The following is a 16,598-nucleotide window of genomic DNA, read 5'->3' on the forward strand; positions in this document are numbered from 1 at the left end:
CTTTCACTCTATGCATCCGAAGAAGTGAGGTTTTTACTCACGAAAGCTTATGCCCAAATAAATCTGTTAGTCTTTAAGGTGCCACCAGACTCTTTGTTGTTTTTGTAGATACAGACTAACACGGCTACCCCCTGATACTATTGAGATATATGGTTGAAATTTGAATCTTTTGGGCTATACTTGATTGCTCCTGTGCACAGGGAGCTCTGTGCTCCTCCTTTTTTGTTGATCTAGAAAATGGAGGCCACGTTGTCTATCATAGTCCTGATTGATTTTCCCCTGATGAGGGGTAGAAAATGAAGACAAGCATTCCAGACTTCCCTGAGTTCCAACAGGTTCATGTGGAGAGTGGTTTCCTGAGGTGACCATCTACCCTGACCTGTGAGGGTATCGAGGTAAGCTCCCCAACCCAATGGGGTGCATCTGTTGTCACAGTCATTGTTAGAGTTGGGTGAACAAAAGGAATACCTGCACCAATGTTGAGTTGATTTTTCCATCAGTGGGTGTATGGCTACATGGATATAAGCCATATGTGGATATAATCTTGTAGGTGGAGGGCCAAAAAACAATCTCCTACCTCTACTGAAAGGATTATGGCTGCCAGAGTCTCCATCCTGAACTTTTGAGACTTTACAAATTTGTTTAGAAGCCTTAGATCCTCCATCCTTCTTTGGCACAAGGAAATACCTCAAATAGAACCCCTTTCCTTTGTGAGTAGCTGGGACTGGCTCTATCACTCCTAATCAAAGGAATGAGTCTATTTCTTGTCTCAGTAAAAGCTAATGAAAGGGCTCCCTGGAGAGGGTCAGGAAAGGAGAGAGAGACCTAAAGTGAATGGTGTAGCCTGATGTTAAGACCTCTGTGATCCACTTGTATGTAGTGATCTGCCTCCAAGCATCTTGGAAATGGGAAAGGCCGTCTCAAAAAGGGTGGAATCAGATTTCAATCATTCATCAAGAAAGGCAAGATAGTGTCAGAAACATCCTTACAAGCTGTTGTTGATGCAGCAGCAGACACAACATGTTAAAAGCTTAGCCACTGGCATAGCTATGAGTTGTGAATCTTGGCTTCACCCTTTGGGGTTCCCCAGGGAGGTCAAGATCATCATACAGGACCTACCTTTTGACAAGTCAAATTTGTTTATCAAGAAAACAAATGAGGCCTGTAACACGAGCGGACTCACCCCTGCGGCGCCTCCTGCTGGTCTCTCAGGGAATTAGCTCGACCCAGCCTCCAGAGCGCCCTCTGCAGGCCGATGATCTGCCTTGCTCTCTACTTCTGGGCCCCGTGTCCCTCCCAGGACCCTGGTGCCCCTTGCTCTGGGTGCTGCCCCCTGGCAGTACCCACACACTAGGTCTCCCCTCCCAGGGGAACCCCCACCCACTAACCCCACCTCGCCTCAGTGTGCGGCTACTGCCAATCACCATCTAGCCCCACTCCCTGGGGCAGACTGCAGTATCAGCCTACTCATCACAGGCAAGGTTGGGTTTGGGCCTGCTGCCTTGGCCTATCTCTGGGCTGCCCTCTGCAACCCCCAATACCTCCTGGCTTAACACTAGGCCGCAGCCCTGGGACTTTCCAGGCTGGAGCTCCTCAGCCTTTCCCCAGCCCTGCTCCACCCAGGTACTCTGCTCTAGTTCCCTGTAGCCAGGCCCGTCTCTCTCTGCACTCAATGAGAGACTGTTGAGCTTCTGGCTGCCCTGGCCTTTATAGGGCCAGCTGGGCTCTGATTGGGGTGTGGCCCAGCTGCAGCTACTTCCCCCAATCAGCCCAGGGTGTTCTCTCTCACCCCCCCTCCCCCCCGTCCTTTCCAAGGGCTGTTTTTAAACCCCTCAGAGCAGGAGCGGGTGACCACCCCACTACAGGCCCTACACTCATTGAAAGAGTCTAGCTAGGGCCTCCACTCCCTGGGAATTTATACTCCAGTCCCGAAGAGAAAACACGAACTACAGGTGTACAGACCAAGGCTGCCACCGCCTCAAACATTCTACCACCAGCATCCAGTTGAGCCTCCAAGTAAAAGACAAAAGGTTCAGAGGCCAAGGGCTGCTTCTGATGAGAAGTACTCACAGTTATTGAAGCCACCCTCTTCTACCCTCCTTGTCTTTGGGGGCTGTCTCTCACTTTTTGCCCATAATTGGGACTCTATCACAACATGTGATTGGGTTTTAGAAATTGTTCATCCAGGTTACACCATCAAATTTCTCTCCTTCCCTTCCCACAAACCCCATTCCTGACTCCACTTGAGGGACCACTTTCATGAATTGATTCTTCAGCAGGAGGTAGACTCTCTCCTCTCAAGAGGGACAAAAGAGCAAGTGTCACCTCAATATCAAGGGAGAGGCTTCTATTCCTCTTATATGTTAGCCCCAAAAAAGATAGATGGAAGATACCAATTTTGGCCCTTGAAATCTCAACATCTTTATTCAGGGAGTTTTAACTCACCTGGTTCAGATTGGGGGAGGGGGAGGTGGAAATGCCACTTGTAATAAGACCAGAGAAAGAAGAGTTTGTCAACCGACGAGGTGGAAGTACAGAAGACCAAGGTGTAGTTCAGTGCCAAAGGAGACCTAACCAAGCATCAAATGGAATCTAAAGGCAATAATCCAGGATCAAACTCCCTACCACCTTTTCCCAAAGGCAAAGTGGTATGGTTCATGCTTGGTGTTGAATCAGCTTGGTCCCTCTGTATGCTTGGTAGACCTGGGAAGTAAAGGGCAGGGTTGGGTTCAAAAAAGCCAACTCAAAGCTCACTTTAAGTAAGTAAGGAAAGAAGCGAGAAATGCTTTCTTCCCTTTTTGTCTTACAAATTTGCAGCCATGAAGTGATGGTGGCTTACAACATTGTGTGCCCTAATGTGAAGGGACTGGAGTTGGTCCCAAGGCTTAGAAACAATCCAGTTGGTAATTCATCAATCCTAAGACCACCACAGAAGTACAACAGGCTCCAGTTGCACCATAAAAATAAACAAAAAAAAAAGTCTACAAACCACCATCTGGAATTAAACAAAACCAATCTACCTTTCTGAAAAATGTGTTGTCTTTGGACACTGGGGTAGTATCTGAGGCTGTTGAAGAACTACAAGGGGTGCGTTTAAATGGACATCTGGGGAAGGGACTGTATGGTTTGAGAGTTTATGGGTCTAATATGTTCCAAAAAGACACTTTTAAAAGGTGCTGAATGTTGTTGCATATAAACAAGTCTGGGTTTTTTTCTAAGGCAAAACAATTGTACTTTAGTAGGCTCAGAATAATTAATAAACATGTATGTAAATAAAATCCAGCTGTTCTAATGGCAAGTAACAAATCATAGAATCATAGGATTGGAAGGGACCTCGAGAGGTCATCTAGTCCAGTCCCCTGCACTCATGGCAGGACTAAGTATTATCTAGGCCATCCCTGACAGGTGTTTGTCTAACCTGCTCTTAAAAATCTCCAATGATGGAGCTTCCACAACTTCCCTAGGCAATTTATTCCTGTGCTTAACCACCCTGACAGTCAGGAAGTTTTTCCTGATGTCCAATCTAAACCTCCCTTGTTGCAATTTAAGCCCATTTAATCTTGTCCTATCCTCAGCGGTTAAGAACAACAATTTTTCACACCCTGCCCCAGCCCAAAGTAAGCACCTCCAAACTCATAATTTTAAGGTCAGACGGGACCATCATGATCATGTAGTCTGACCTCCTGCACATTGCAGGCCACAGAACCTCACCCACCCACACCTGTAATAGACCAATAATCTCTGGCTGAGTTACTGAAGTGCTCAAATCATGATTTAAAGACTTCAAGTTACAGAGAATCCACCATTTACACTAGTTTAAACCTGCAAGTGACCTGTCCCCATGCTGCAGAGGAAGGTGAAAAACCCCCAGAGTCTCTGCCAGTCTGACCCAGGGGAAAATTCCTGCCTGATACCAAATATGGTGATCTACCACAAAATGTTTTCTAAAAAGGGCTCCACAAAAAGTATAAAGCCAGAAAGGACACTGTGGCAACCTCCCATGGGAGGCACTGGAGTTTGGGTCTCTGTTTTGGGACCAGTACCTCCTGCCCCGTCACATGGAACGGGGGGTGAGGTTGTGGTAGCCCCGTGGTTAAGTCAATATGGCTGGACTCAGCTTCAGGGCTGTGTGGTCCAATGGCTGGCACCAGTAGGGCTCCCCTCATCTGCAGGGGAGTGTGGTCTAATGGCTGGAGTCAGTAGGGTGCCCTGGGGGAGCCAGGGGAGTGCGGCTTACTGGCCAGAGTCAATAGGGCTCCCCTGAACTGCAGGGAATCGTGACCTAATGGCCAGAATCAATAGGGCTGCCCTTGATGGCAGAGAAGCAAAGCCTAATGGCCAGAGTTGATAGGACGCCCCTTGGTGGCAGGGAAGCATGACCCAATGCCCAGAGTCCATAGCAGCGGGGTTTGATGGGACACCCCCCAAAAGGAAGGGGCGGCCACATTGGGGGACCCAGGCCCTCCCTGCTGTACTGGGTCCCAGCCCAGGGCCCTGGTAGTGTCGAAGCGGTTCGCCACTAACTCGGCAGGGAATCCACCCGCAACACACTGACTGTTACCGGGACACTGGCTAGTCCCTCCTGGGCTACTTCCTACTGTGACTCCTGTAGCTGAAGTCAGGGGTCTTGGGGTGCCTCAGGTGCCAGCTGCAATCTCCCTAGAGCATCCACGGGTGCTTGAGCCTCAGCATCTCCTGCTCCCTCAGTCAGGGTACCTGGCTGCTCCTCAGCTGGAGCTAGCGAGGTGCGTCCTTCCTCCTCCGCAGTCAGCCCAGACTGAGCTAGGCTGCTCCCTTTTATACTGCAGCAGCAGTTGGAGCATGCCCAGCAGGGTCAAGGGGGCATGGGTCTGATGCTTGTTATGCATTTAATGCAAGAAATAGAAAAGATAAAGCAAGCGGAGTAATCAGGGTTGTTAAACAGCAAACTTATCTGGACCACACTAGTAGAAAAAGAAATTCATAATATTGGGAAAGAAAATTTGCAAGGCTAAAAGGTCCTTGACCTTGGGCACCACATAAAATTAGTAATTCAAGTGTGCCAATTATAATCGCTGTTCCTAGATGGACAGGGAATCCTAAAGAATTAGTATATGTTAACAGTGTGCAATAGATAATGGGACCTATAAACAGCACTATTGCAGTATACAAATGGCAACATAAGGAGATGAAATAAACACAGCCTGCTGTAAATGAATCAGGCATAGATGGTTCTTTGAGTGATCAGCCTAAATAAGCCTGACTACAAGCGAGGGAGGTTGCACCTGACTAGTCATTAAAAAGAGAGTGAAGGAGGTGGTACGGCTCTGGTACACAGTATGTTCTCTGGGATACCACAGCTTTTCAGTGGGGACAGCACCATGCGTGGGGAGGCTGGATGGGTTTTGTCTAAACCTCACTTCTCTGGCTCAGATGGGGATCCATGCCCTATGGCCTACTGTGCAGATGAAGGAGAACGTGACTGGGAGTCACTGGTGACCAATCTCTTTTCACGTGTACTTCCCTTGTTCATTAGCACCACTGTTGTTAGATGTTTGGATATGTGTATGTTCCCTCCGTATGCCGTCCCAGCTCTGCGCAGACAGTTGGCAGAGCAGACATCAAGCAAACCGCCCAATGACCAGAAGATCCATTAAGGCTCGAAGGCAGCTAGCCAGGTTTATTGACAACGAAGCATGGTCCTATCTCCGTGGATCAATGTCTACAGTTATACTAGCACATGTATGCCTGTGACAATGGATGCAGCTCACTGAATGGCGGGACTTTCCATTTCCCGCTCAGCTGGCCAAAGACACTCCCTCTGAGATACATCTTTATACACCAATACAAACAAGTTACGTATTGCCTCTGGCGTATTAGGGTGCCACCCTCTGAAGTATCAGGGCACTGCCCTCTGACATATTAGGGGGCCACCCATTGCCTTGTACTTGTTGATTCAATCAAATCGTCTCTATTCATCATGCTGTCATCCTGACCTTATCTTTAAGATGGGTCAGCATGTTCCTATTATCTTTGGGGAATGTGTTTGGTATCGAGGGGTTCTGGTACCACCTTTCTGGAATATGTTTGCATATATATTCTTGAGCCTAGCACTACTTAGGAATGTGTGTTTCTGCAATATCAGTCCTTTTCTTGCCAGATTCTGTGAGCAGGGCCTGCCTCTTGCTCACAACTTAACTTTGCTTTATATCAGCAAAATTTTGACTACTTTAGCCCAGACCTCAGGCCTCTGATACATAAGTTTATGTTTCAGGCCCTCTTCCTACTACAACCACTAATTTGGTGCAAAGGAAACTTGAGCAATTGGTGCCTATTGCCCAACTAATAGCCAAGCAACAAGCACTTGGAAATAATATTGTTCAGGCAGTGAAAACACTGTGGTGGGCTGTACCAGAGGAGGGGAGTTTGCACCTCCTGCTTTGTACTTTAAGCTTAATATGAATGGTGGTTCAAATAATAGCTGCCACAGTGGTCCTTGGAAATGTGCTGCTGGGTAATAAGCTTTAAAATATATATATAATAATGCAAATAAAACAAATGCTAATATAAAAAGAAAGAAGCAGGGGAATGTAGCTGAGGCCTGGCCCAATGTGAGTAATTAACACATAGAGAGTGGCCTCATTTTTTTGAAGATAGAATTAGGGATGTAAATGAATCATCAAGCTGAAAACAAAATGTTTGCGCTAAATAAGATAGGTCACTAGATTAAGAAGACAAAATGTCTGAGCCAACTAAGATAAGAGGGAGAACACCCAAGGAACTATTTACTATGAACTTGATAACAAGGGACAAAATACATTAGGAATGTAAAGATGAGGTAAAAAGGAAGTTGAAGTATGGACAGTGCATGGACTGTGCATGCTGCACAGGAATTGGTTCCTGCAAAGTAACCAATCCAATCCAAAAATGGGTAATGCAGTGTATAGTAAATCCAATGAGAAATATAATGTATATAAAAGGAGAGGGTTTCTGTGTAACTTTAGAGCTGTGATGTACCCTGCATCCATCCCCCCCTGAGTCTGATCAACTCAGCATAGCATTGCTGTATGCCAAATAAAAATACCTGAGTGACGAAGCCTGGAGTCGAACTGAGTTCATAGGAAGCCAAGTTAAAAAAGGGCTTGAACTAGGAGCTGCTACCAAACTAAATGGAAACATTTTTCTACTTGGACTCCACATAATCAGTCTTCCTCAAACTGCTGATATCCAGTCATTTTAGATTATCTCCTGTTATTAAAAAAACTCTGGTCTCTTCATTAGCTCACTACAGGTCCATCTTGAAACAGTCAGTGCCTTTCTTCCTCCAGTAGACAGATGCTCCATTTTCACTCATTCACCCTACAACGGTTAGATTAATGAAGGGCCTAATCAGGACCTTTCCACCAATTCTCAAGCCTGTACCTCAATGGGTCTTCTATCTTGTCCTGTCAATGTTCACCAGACCTCCATTTGAACCTTTGGCATCATGCTTTATGCCTCTGTCTGGAGCATGAAGCAAGCTACTGCACATATATGCAAAATGGACATTGCTTGTTAGAATTTCCAGACTGAAGATGCATGGTGTGAATGCATTACTCACGTGTGGAATACAGACAAGGGCCATGCATCTCGAAGAACTTTCAGTTACAGGCAGGTAACCTCTAATTTTATATTGAGGTTGCTTAGTGGGTTTCAGTGTTAACCTAGGTGTCTTTTCCAGATTCCAAGAAATGGAAAGCCAGTCTACAGGACTCCCATTGTCTTCCTTTATATTAAGTCTCCCTTCAAGAGTTTAATAAATCGCAGATTCAGGAACAGGATGGAGCTAGTTTTTTTCTAGGATTTGTATTCAGAGGGCAGTTTAATAACCTTATTTCAAAAGAATCAGCAGTATTTGGTAACTGCTTATTATTTTATAATGTATTTCATCTCAGGGAAATGAACAAACGTTTAACAGAGGAGCAAGCCAGGAAGACCTTTGAGAGAGCCATGAAACTGGAGCAAGAATTTACTGAACATTTCACAGGTTTGTATCCCTCATTACAGTTCCCTTCAAAGAGTGGAACTGTGTTGTCTGGAGCATAAGAATTGTCTCACCTGACCTAGCCCATATACTTCAGTTATATATCTTGTCTCCAATACTGGCCTATGATGAATGTTTTAGAACATGTTAAACCACCATAATGCACTGCAACTATTTATTAAATATTTGTATCAATTCATTGTTTAACGTTGAGACAAAATTTCTTCTTTACTTCAGCTGGCGCCAGTTTATGCTTTAGAGCATGAGAACTTTTTGCTTTTTGCTAGCTGTTTAAACTAGAAACGTTAGTCTTATTTATATATTAAAAGCCTGGAAACTTTTAACATAAAGGTCACCAACTGATGTCTCATGCCTTTCCAGAATGTGAAGGGTGGCTAAACCTCTGAAAACCAGGAAATTAAGAGTTACAGTCACTCAAATTTAAACTTCTGAGGAAAAAGGAAATACAGAGTTAAGTTACACACTAAGACAGCCCTAACTCTGCCCCCATGGAGCTGGCTCTAGCCATTGGAGATTATCTACATACACTCCAGCTATGTTCACTGATAGATTTAGCTGTATAGAATGGTAGAGGGATTAGCTGGAACAGCTTGGCAGAGCTGTGATTGTGACATGAGGTGGTCTGGGGCAGCCTTGCCCTTCTCCATGCCCCCTCCCCTGTGTGTGATCAAAAAAAATTGCTGCATGTGTACCTTGAGGGATCCATTATGCCTCATTTCACTGCCTAGTTCTCTAGGTTGTGTCAGTAGCAGTGCACAGGGGTCTTCTTGCTATAGGGATTATCAGCAGTGAGGTGGGATATAAGAGTGGTCTGTGGATTTAATGAAAGTTTAGTGTTAAATGGAATCCTGTGCATAAGGATGAAGGGGGCTTGGTAAAAGCGAATTAAGGGGTTGTAAAATTTAGCAAGTGGGGGTTGTTTCTATGGAGTAGGTTCTATTTGAGCCTAAGTCAAGAGTAGATAGCTTCTGTTCAGTACAGCTTACCTAAACGTAAGTCAAAAGATTTGTGTCAGTAAAGAGAAAGTGTTAGACACTGCCCCACAGTGATCATGTGCCCTATTCCGTGAGTGCTCTGCACTATCTGAAAACACAGAATGCTAGCATGTATCAGAGGGGTAGCCGTGTTAGTCTGAATCTGTAAAAAGCAACAGAGGGTCCTGTGGCACCTTTAAGACTAACAGAAGTATTGGGAGCATAAGCTTTCATGGGTAAGAACCTCACTTCTTCAGATGCAAGTAATGGAAATCTCCAGAGGCAGGTATAAATCAGTACGGAGATAACGAGGTTAGTTCAATCAGGGAGGGTGAGGTGCTCTGCTAGCAGTTGAGGTGTGAACACCAAGGGAGGAGAAACTGCTTCTGTAGTTGGATAGCCATTCACAGTCTTTGTTTAATCCTGATCTGATGGTGTCAAATTTGCAAATGAACTGGAGCTCAACAGTTTCTCTTTGGAGTCTGGTCCTGAAGTTTTTTTGCTGTAAGATGGCTACCCTTACATCTGCTATTGTGTGGCCAGGGAGGTTGAAGTGTTCTCCTACAGGTTTTTGTATATTGCCATTCCTGATATCTGACTTGTGTCCATTTATCCTCTTGCGTAGTGACTGTCCAGTTTGGCCAATGTACATAGCAGAGGGGCATTGCTGGCATATGATGGCATATATAACATTGGTGGACGTGCAGGTGAATGAGCCGGTGATGTTGTAGCTGATCTGGTTAGGTCCTGTGATGGTGTTGCTGGTGTAGATATGTGGGCAGAGTTGGCATCGAGGTTTGTTGCATGGGTTGGTTCCTGAGTTAGAGTTGTTATGGTGCGGTGCGTGGTTGCTGGTGAGAATATGCTTAAGGTTGACAGGTTGTCTGTGGGCGAGGACTGGCCTGCCTCCCAAGGTCTGTGAAAGTGAGGGATCATTGTCCAGGATGGGTTGTAGATCACTGGACACAAGTCAGATATCAGAAATGGCAATATACAAAAACCTGTAGGAGAACACTTCAACCTCCCTGGTCACACAATAGCAGATGTGTAAGGGTAGCCATCTTACAGCAAAAAAACTTCAGGACCAGACTCCAAAGAGAAACTGCTGAGCTCCAGTTCATTTGCAAATTTGACACCATCAGATCAGGATTAAACAAAGACTGTGAATGGCTATCCAACTACAGAAGCAGTTTCTCCTCCCTTGGTGTTCACACCTCAACTGCTAGCAGAGCACCTCAACCTCCCTGATTGAACTAACCTCGTTATCTCCATACTGATTTATACCTGCCTCTGGAGATTTCCATTACTTGCATCTGAAGAAGTGAGGTTCTTACCCATGAAAGCTTATGCTCCCAATACTTCTGTTAGTCTTAAAGGTGCCACAGGACCCTCTGTTGCTTTTTAGAATGCTAGCATGTGTGTTATAGCTGAGCTGGGGCATCACTCAAAGAGGTTAAGTTGGCATATATCTTAATTCTGTATTCCTAGTTTTCAGAAGTTTTAAGTTTGTATTACCTTAACTCTTTCCTAGTTTTCAGAGGTATATGTTTAGCCACTCTCCACATTCTAAAAGGGCACAAGGCAGCACTGGACAACTTTAAAGTTTTGGGACGTTTAATTCCCTTGGTTTAAAAAAAATAATTTCTCAGCACTCCCATCTGCAATAGCCCAGCTCTTCTTCAACCCCTGGGGCTCTTTGGCAATGATTGCCCTGGCCACAAAACACACTGGCTGCATGTTGGGCTCTTCACTGCCTCTGCCTTGTCTCCTGTCTACCTGTCCAGCACAGCCTGATTGCCTCTTCTCAACAATCCTCCCTATAGAGAGGCAAGCTTCAGCAAAGGACCAACATGTTGAGGAGCTGGGGAGAAGATGCAGGAACAGTACAGGGACTAGCATGGAGACAGTGGGGACATATTTTGAAGGGAGGGATGTGGCCATGAGAGGAAGGATGGTCCAGTGGTTAGGATCTGGGGCTTGGGAGACAGTTCAAGTCCTCGCTCTACCACAGAATTCTTATGTGATCTTGGGCAAGTCATTTAGGTCCAGATCCATAAAGATACTTAGGTGCCTAAGTCCCAGTTTTGGCTCCATTGTAATCCACAAAACTCCTTTGCTGAACTCAGTAGGCTCCTAAATTCACTCAGCACCTAAATTTTCAGGGTAAAAATTCCCCTAGGTGCTTATTTTTCTGTCTCTGCTGCCTCCCTCTACGCAGACACCTTTCTCCCGCCTAAGCCCCAGAAAGATTCAGAAACCAGGGAAAGATAGGCATTCAGCCACCTGGATCACATGCAGGGCCTAATCCAGTAGGCGTGCTCAGGGGCCACCTAGTGGACTGGATCCCATTTAAAATGGAGAAGGAGATAGAAGTGGTGGTGGTGCTGCTGCCACCACAACCCAACTGATAAAGTTTAGCCTAGTGGTTAGCACACTTGCCTGGGATGTGGGAGACCATAGTTCAGTTCCCACCCTTCCACCAATCCTGGCTCCCATTTAGAGGGGTAGGGCACCCCACCCAGAGCCTGCCTCACACATAGGGGGGCAAGACCCCCCAATTCCAGCTCACACCTAGGGGCTGCAGAACATTAGAGCTTTTTTCCAATCCTTTGTATCTTCCCATTGTTCCAAGATTTGTTAAAAATCAACATTAATCATTCAGAGAATTCCTCTGTCAATTCTTTTAATATTCACGGGAGGAAGTTATCCAATCTTGCAGATTTTAAAATGTTTAAATTCAGTAACTCCTGGTCAGTAGATGGGATGCTGGAGGTTTATGAGGGAGGCCCAGTCTGACTGTTTCCCACCTTCCCCCTGGGATTTAGGTGAACTCTTGCTGCTGCCCTGCCCCCATGTGCTGCCCTCAGAGGTGAAGGATGAAACACTGGTGCCATGTGCCAGGATGCAGGAGTGTAGGAGCTGCGGCTTTGGCAGTGGTGCGGGCCTGGCTTTTTAGAATGTATGTGTTCAGTTATTAGTTTGCCATGTTGGTCAAACACTCAGCTAACCCTGAATGGAATTTCATGGAGCAAAGAAAAGGTACTTCTCTAGCCTGAGGGCTTTCCCCTTGCCAGATATCAAAGACCTGCTGCAAATGGTGGAGATTTTAGAATTTCTCAAAAAAAAATCCCAAGAATATTTTATAATACAAAGTGGTGTTAAACAACCTAAAAATAGAATCCAGAATCCAACCTCCCATATTGGCTGAGGGAGGAATTCATAATCTAGTGAGTCTTTTCTATAACTTTGTACTATGTCTGAACCCCTAGATTGAGAACTCACATAACAGACATCATCAGAAAGAATGTGTAATACCACTCTTTGGGGTGGGACCATGTATTCCTATGCATTTGTTCATTGCCTAGCATAATAGATTCTGATTGGTACTTTTGGGCACTATTGCAGTATTGATAATTATACCGGTAGCTAGTAGAGGCTCCTGTAATTCACCTTTATCTAATTTATACTACTTAGTGTGTACAATGTATAGTGTACATGATCATCCAAGTATCAGAATTTTAAACTACTGTGGTTCCTATAACATCATATCGACAGGGGATGCTCTGAATAATGACTATTGATAAAAAAAAAAAATTGCCAAGTAACAGAAATAAGGATTGATATATTTTTGTGTTTGGTAGTGGTATGATGTAGCATGCGTATATGTGTGCTTACAAAGAAGGCATACATTTCTAATTGTAAAATGAATAAGAATCTTCTAAGAGGTTTGACAGGTAAATTGAATTAGAGCAACCATTAAGGAAGCTTCGTTACCATTGAATGTAAAGTAAAATGCTGTCAAAGATTTAAAATGTTTTAGGAGTTAGGAAGCGGAATAAGAGGCAATTATTAACATGTAATGAGGATTCAGTAATAGTACTAGTGTTGTGTATATTAACACAAACAAAGGAATACAGTGTCCTGGCCCAAACAGCAGCATTATACATTTTTTCCTGTTGAACTCTATTAAGTTGGTTCTCAGCCGGGAGGTGAAGACCCCAGTTAAGATGAAGCTGCAATCAAGATTTCTGTCATTTGGATCCAAAGCGTTGCAAGAACCCTAGTCCTGAATCAAATCAGACCATACTTTAATCTGATTTGGGTCAGAACACACCCACCTCCGTTCATTTATAGTGCTTCTCTAGCCTCATTGATAATATATACAATCTGTATGAACTTTATTAACTGTTTTTAAAGCAAACATCAGATGTAGAGGATTAGAGAAATGCATATGTTAGCCCCTTCCTTCCATCCCAAATCATGGACACTGCTAACAACCAGAATCCACCAGATGACCTATTTTTCATGTCCTGGTTCGTGATCCAGATGACCAGTTCCTCAATCTACATTACATGGAAGCCCACACCACCATTTCACTTGCTACAAATCTCAATGATTTATTTGTCTGGATTAGGATTATTAACTAGCCCTACTGTTTTACCCTCCTGTCCTGGATACCTACACACAAAAGTTGAGTCTAGAAGAAAACAAAAAAAAGAAAACCAGAAAAATAACAAATCACCCCTAACCAACCCTTGGAGGTATCTGAGGATGGCAACAACAACAACAAAAAACAGCTGCACATGCCAGTCTACAGTGTGGGAAAATTCCTTCCTGACCCCAGGACTCTATACTCTGTACACTGGCCAGTTCAAAGGCCTTGGGGAAGCTCTACACCCCCAGACAGTCATGCACCTTTAGCTCACAATACACCACGATCCCAATGTTGTCTGTTCCTTCTGCAATCTGGTTAAATCCCCACCTTGGGAAGGGGGCTGAGAATTTCTGCACAAAAGGTGAAAGTTAGTAAAAACGCTTGCTGACTGTAATACTATGTTTTGCAGCTATTGTCCAAGGAGACACACTGGAAGAGATATACAACCAGGTGAAGCAGATCATAGAAGAACAGTCTGGGCCTTACATCTGGGTACCAGCAAAGGAAAAATTATGAAAATTGAAAGATTTTTGGTTTTCATTTTCTAACTGACATTACCTACTCATTGACAACTTGTAACCCTTTTCAGTGGAGCCTGCCGCTAGCTCTTTCCAATGTGGGTCACACACTAAACATCACATTCTGCAGTTCCCAAAAATTTTTTACATTTGGTGTCTCTCTTAGTTTGAATAATTTGTATTATTGTGTGATAGCGTTCATTTGACATTTTTCAAACATGAAGGTCGAATGGCCTGACCAGCTATTAAGGTAGGGTTGGGGAATTGTATGGTAAAATTCCTTAATGTTTAAGGGAAAGTAAGTTTCAGAGATTTTCAGAAAAGATTTATATTCATTCTTTTAAAATTTCATAGCATATGAAAGAAAAGTCATCTTACCCAATGATGTAAATCGTGAGCAACTTTGCACACTTAATTATAATAGCATGGGTTGGCCAAGCATTTAATTTCAAGTTTTTAGTTTGTGGGTTGACTTTCTGTTTTCACAGCAAATATTTTTCTTTATAGGCAGTTAATGTAACTTTTTTTTAATTTCCAAATTAATGTATTCATTAACTTCCATTAATTCACAAGGGATATTCATTTTCAAAATTTCATAATGATAGTCTTATAGTCTATTTTTATTCATTTTTGCATATACAGTTGCTAGGGATAAAGATATTTAATATTTTTAATCTTACCCATGCAACACTATTTACAGTGTCTTACAAAAGTTGTTTATAGATCATGGTCATCACTCTTTTCTGAATCGAAAACATGTTTAGGTGCTAGGGAAGCTTGTATTTTACAAATGAATAGCAAATTTTCATTGGCAGCAAAACAGAAAACACTTGCAGTGATGGATGATCATTAAGGCGATAAGAAGAGAGTCAGATTTGTAGTTTAAAATTGTGCGTCTCCTTAGAGGTGTCAGATTTTAATGAATATTTTACCCACAATAATTGCCTATTTTGTTATAAAACTTTCTTTAACTATAAACTCTGTAACTATGGGAATTATTTTCTTTACATAGTTGCGCACACATATATATAAAATATATTTTTTTTTCTGTTCCCACCTACTCCTAACTTTTCTTTTTTTTGTTTTTGTTTTGAGAATAAATATAAATTAGAATTTATCTTCCTTAATCATGTGAAATGAAATGGGGTATGGTGGCTGGGTAAAACATCTGGGGGATATTAGCTACAAGAAAAAAATATGGGCAAGTTCTCCTCTTTTCTACAAACAATTTCAGATGTTTGGGTTTGGGTTTTTTTCTTTTCCATGTGATGTGCATGTTTTAACCAATGGGAGATTTCAGAGTCAACAGTTAGTTTTTATGTACATCTCAGACTATATCTGTGTCATATCTTCCATGGTGGCTCTGCACTGGAGAGACACAGGCCTCTGATCTGAGCAATTATAAATACATTTCTGCAAAATATAGAACTAACATTATTCATTCCATTTGTCAGAAAGAGGAGAACAGCTAATAAAGTTTATTGTACAACATATTTTTGTGTGTCTTTAATTAGATAATCTAAAATACAGGTGATGTAGGAGTAAGAAATTAAGTTTGCAAACAATAAATTGGCAGGAACAGTAAATAATGAGCAACGATGTGATAGAGGAACATTGAAAAACTAGTATGTGGGCCAAAAAAGTTCAGTGTAGTTAAAGTAAATGCAGGTTAGATCTTGGGGCAAGGAGTTAAAAGTAATAAGCATGTGTGAGAGAACAAAGTACTGCAGAATATTGGTAGATTTGGGAATCCTGTCAATGTACAGCCTACTGTGCAGTGATTGTGAAAAAATCCATCTTGGCTGTATTTTTATGGGTTTCTCTGCCTATAGCTGGAATTATAAAGTGTTCTGAGATTGTCATCAGATACTAACTAGCATGAATCAAAAGTAAAGACTTCTATCTAAAGCTCTGAAAGCACCAGTGGCCTAAATTTTAAGAAATGACAAGTGATTTTGGGTACACAACTTGAAACGCGTTAAAAGGATGTTAATTTAGATGCTCAGTAATTTCTGAAAATCAAGCTACTTTAAGATATCTCAGTTTGGTTACCTAAAAGCTGAGCCCCCTCCTCCCCCCAAAAAAAATTACTAGTCACTTTTGGAGGTGTCACTTTAGTGAGGCTTTTAGATTTTGTTTTTCTTACAAAAGAAAAAAGCTTTTGTCTCTTATTGCCTTTTCCTTATTGTTTTTTTTAATGTTTTTTCTGCTGCTTTTTTACCCAACAGGAGTGGCATGGGCTCTCTTCATAGAATTATAGAATATCAGGGTTGGAAGGGACCTCAGGAGGTCATCTAGTCCAACCCCCTGCTCAAAGCAGGACCAATTCCCAACTAAATCATCCCAGCCAGGGCTTTGTCCAGCCTGACCTTAAAAACTTCTAAGGAAGGAGATTCCACCACCTCCCTAGGTAACCCATTCCAGTGCTTCACCATGCTCCTAGTGAAACAATTACTCCTTGTTCTGTCATCAGGTACCACTGAGACCAGTCTAGATCCATCCTCTTTGGAAGCCCCTTTCAGGTAGTTGAAAGCAGCTATCAAATCCCCCCTCATTCTTCTCTTCTGCAGACTAAATAATCCCAGTTCCCTCAGCCTCTCCTCATAAGTCATGTGCTCCAGCCCCCTAATCATTTTTGTTGCCCTCCA

At 43.1% G+C, this 16,598-nt stretch overlaps 1 protein-coding gene across 1 annotated transcript in view; it reads left to right on the forward strand.

Annotated features, from left to right (window-relative positions):
• Positions 1-15,441, forward strand: part of DLG1 (discs large MAGUK scaffold protein 1) — a gene marked incomplete at its 5' end in the record, with an annotated part of 351,805 nt that extends 336,364 nt beyond the window's left edge. Inside the window, 2 exon segments of the mRNA XM_034780811.1 lie at positions 7,914-8,005; positions 13,842-15,441. Of these exon segments, the coding sequence (XP_034636702.1) occupies positions 7,914-8,005; positions 13,842-13,948 (199 nt within the window).
• Positions 15,442-16,598: the final 1,157 nt, after the last annotated feature.

This window comes from Trachemys scripta, chromosome 9 (genome assembly GCF_013100865.1).
Source record: "Trachemys scripta elegans isolate TJP31775 chromosome 9, CAS_Tse_1.0, whole genome shotgun sequence".
In the NCBI taxonomy this organism is placed as follows: domain Eukaryota; kingdom Metazoa; phylum Chordata; order Testudines; family Emydidae; genus Trachemys; species Trachemys scripta.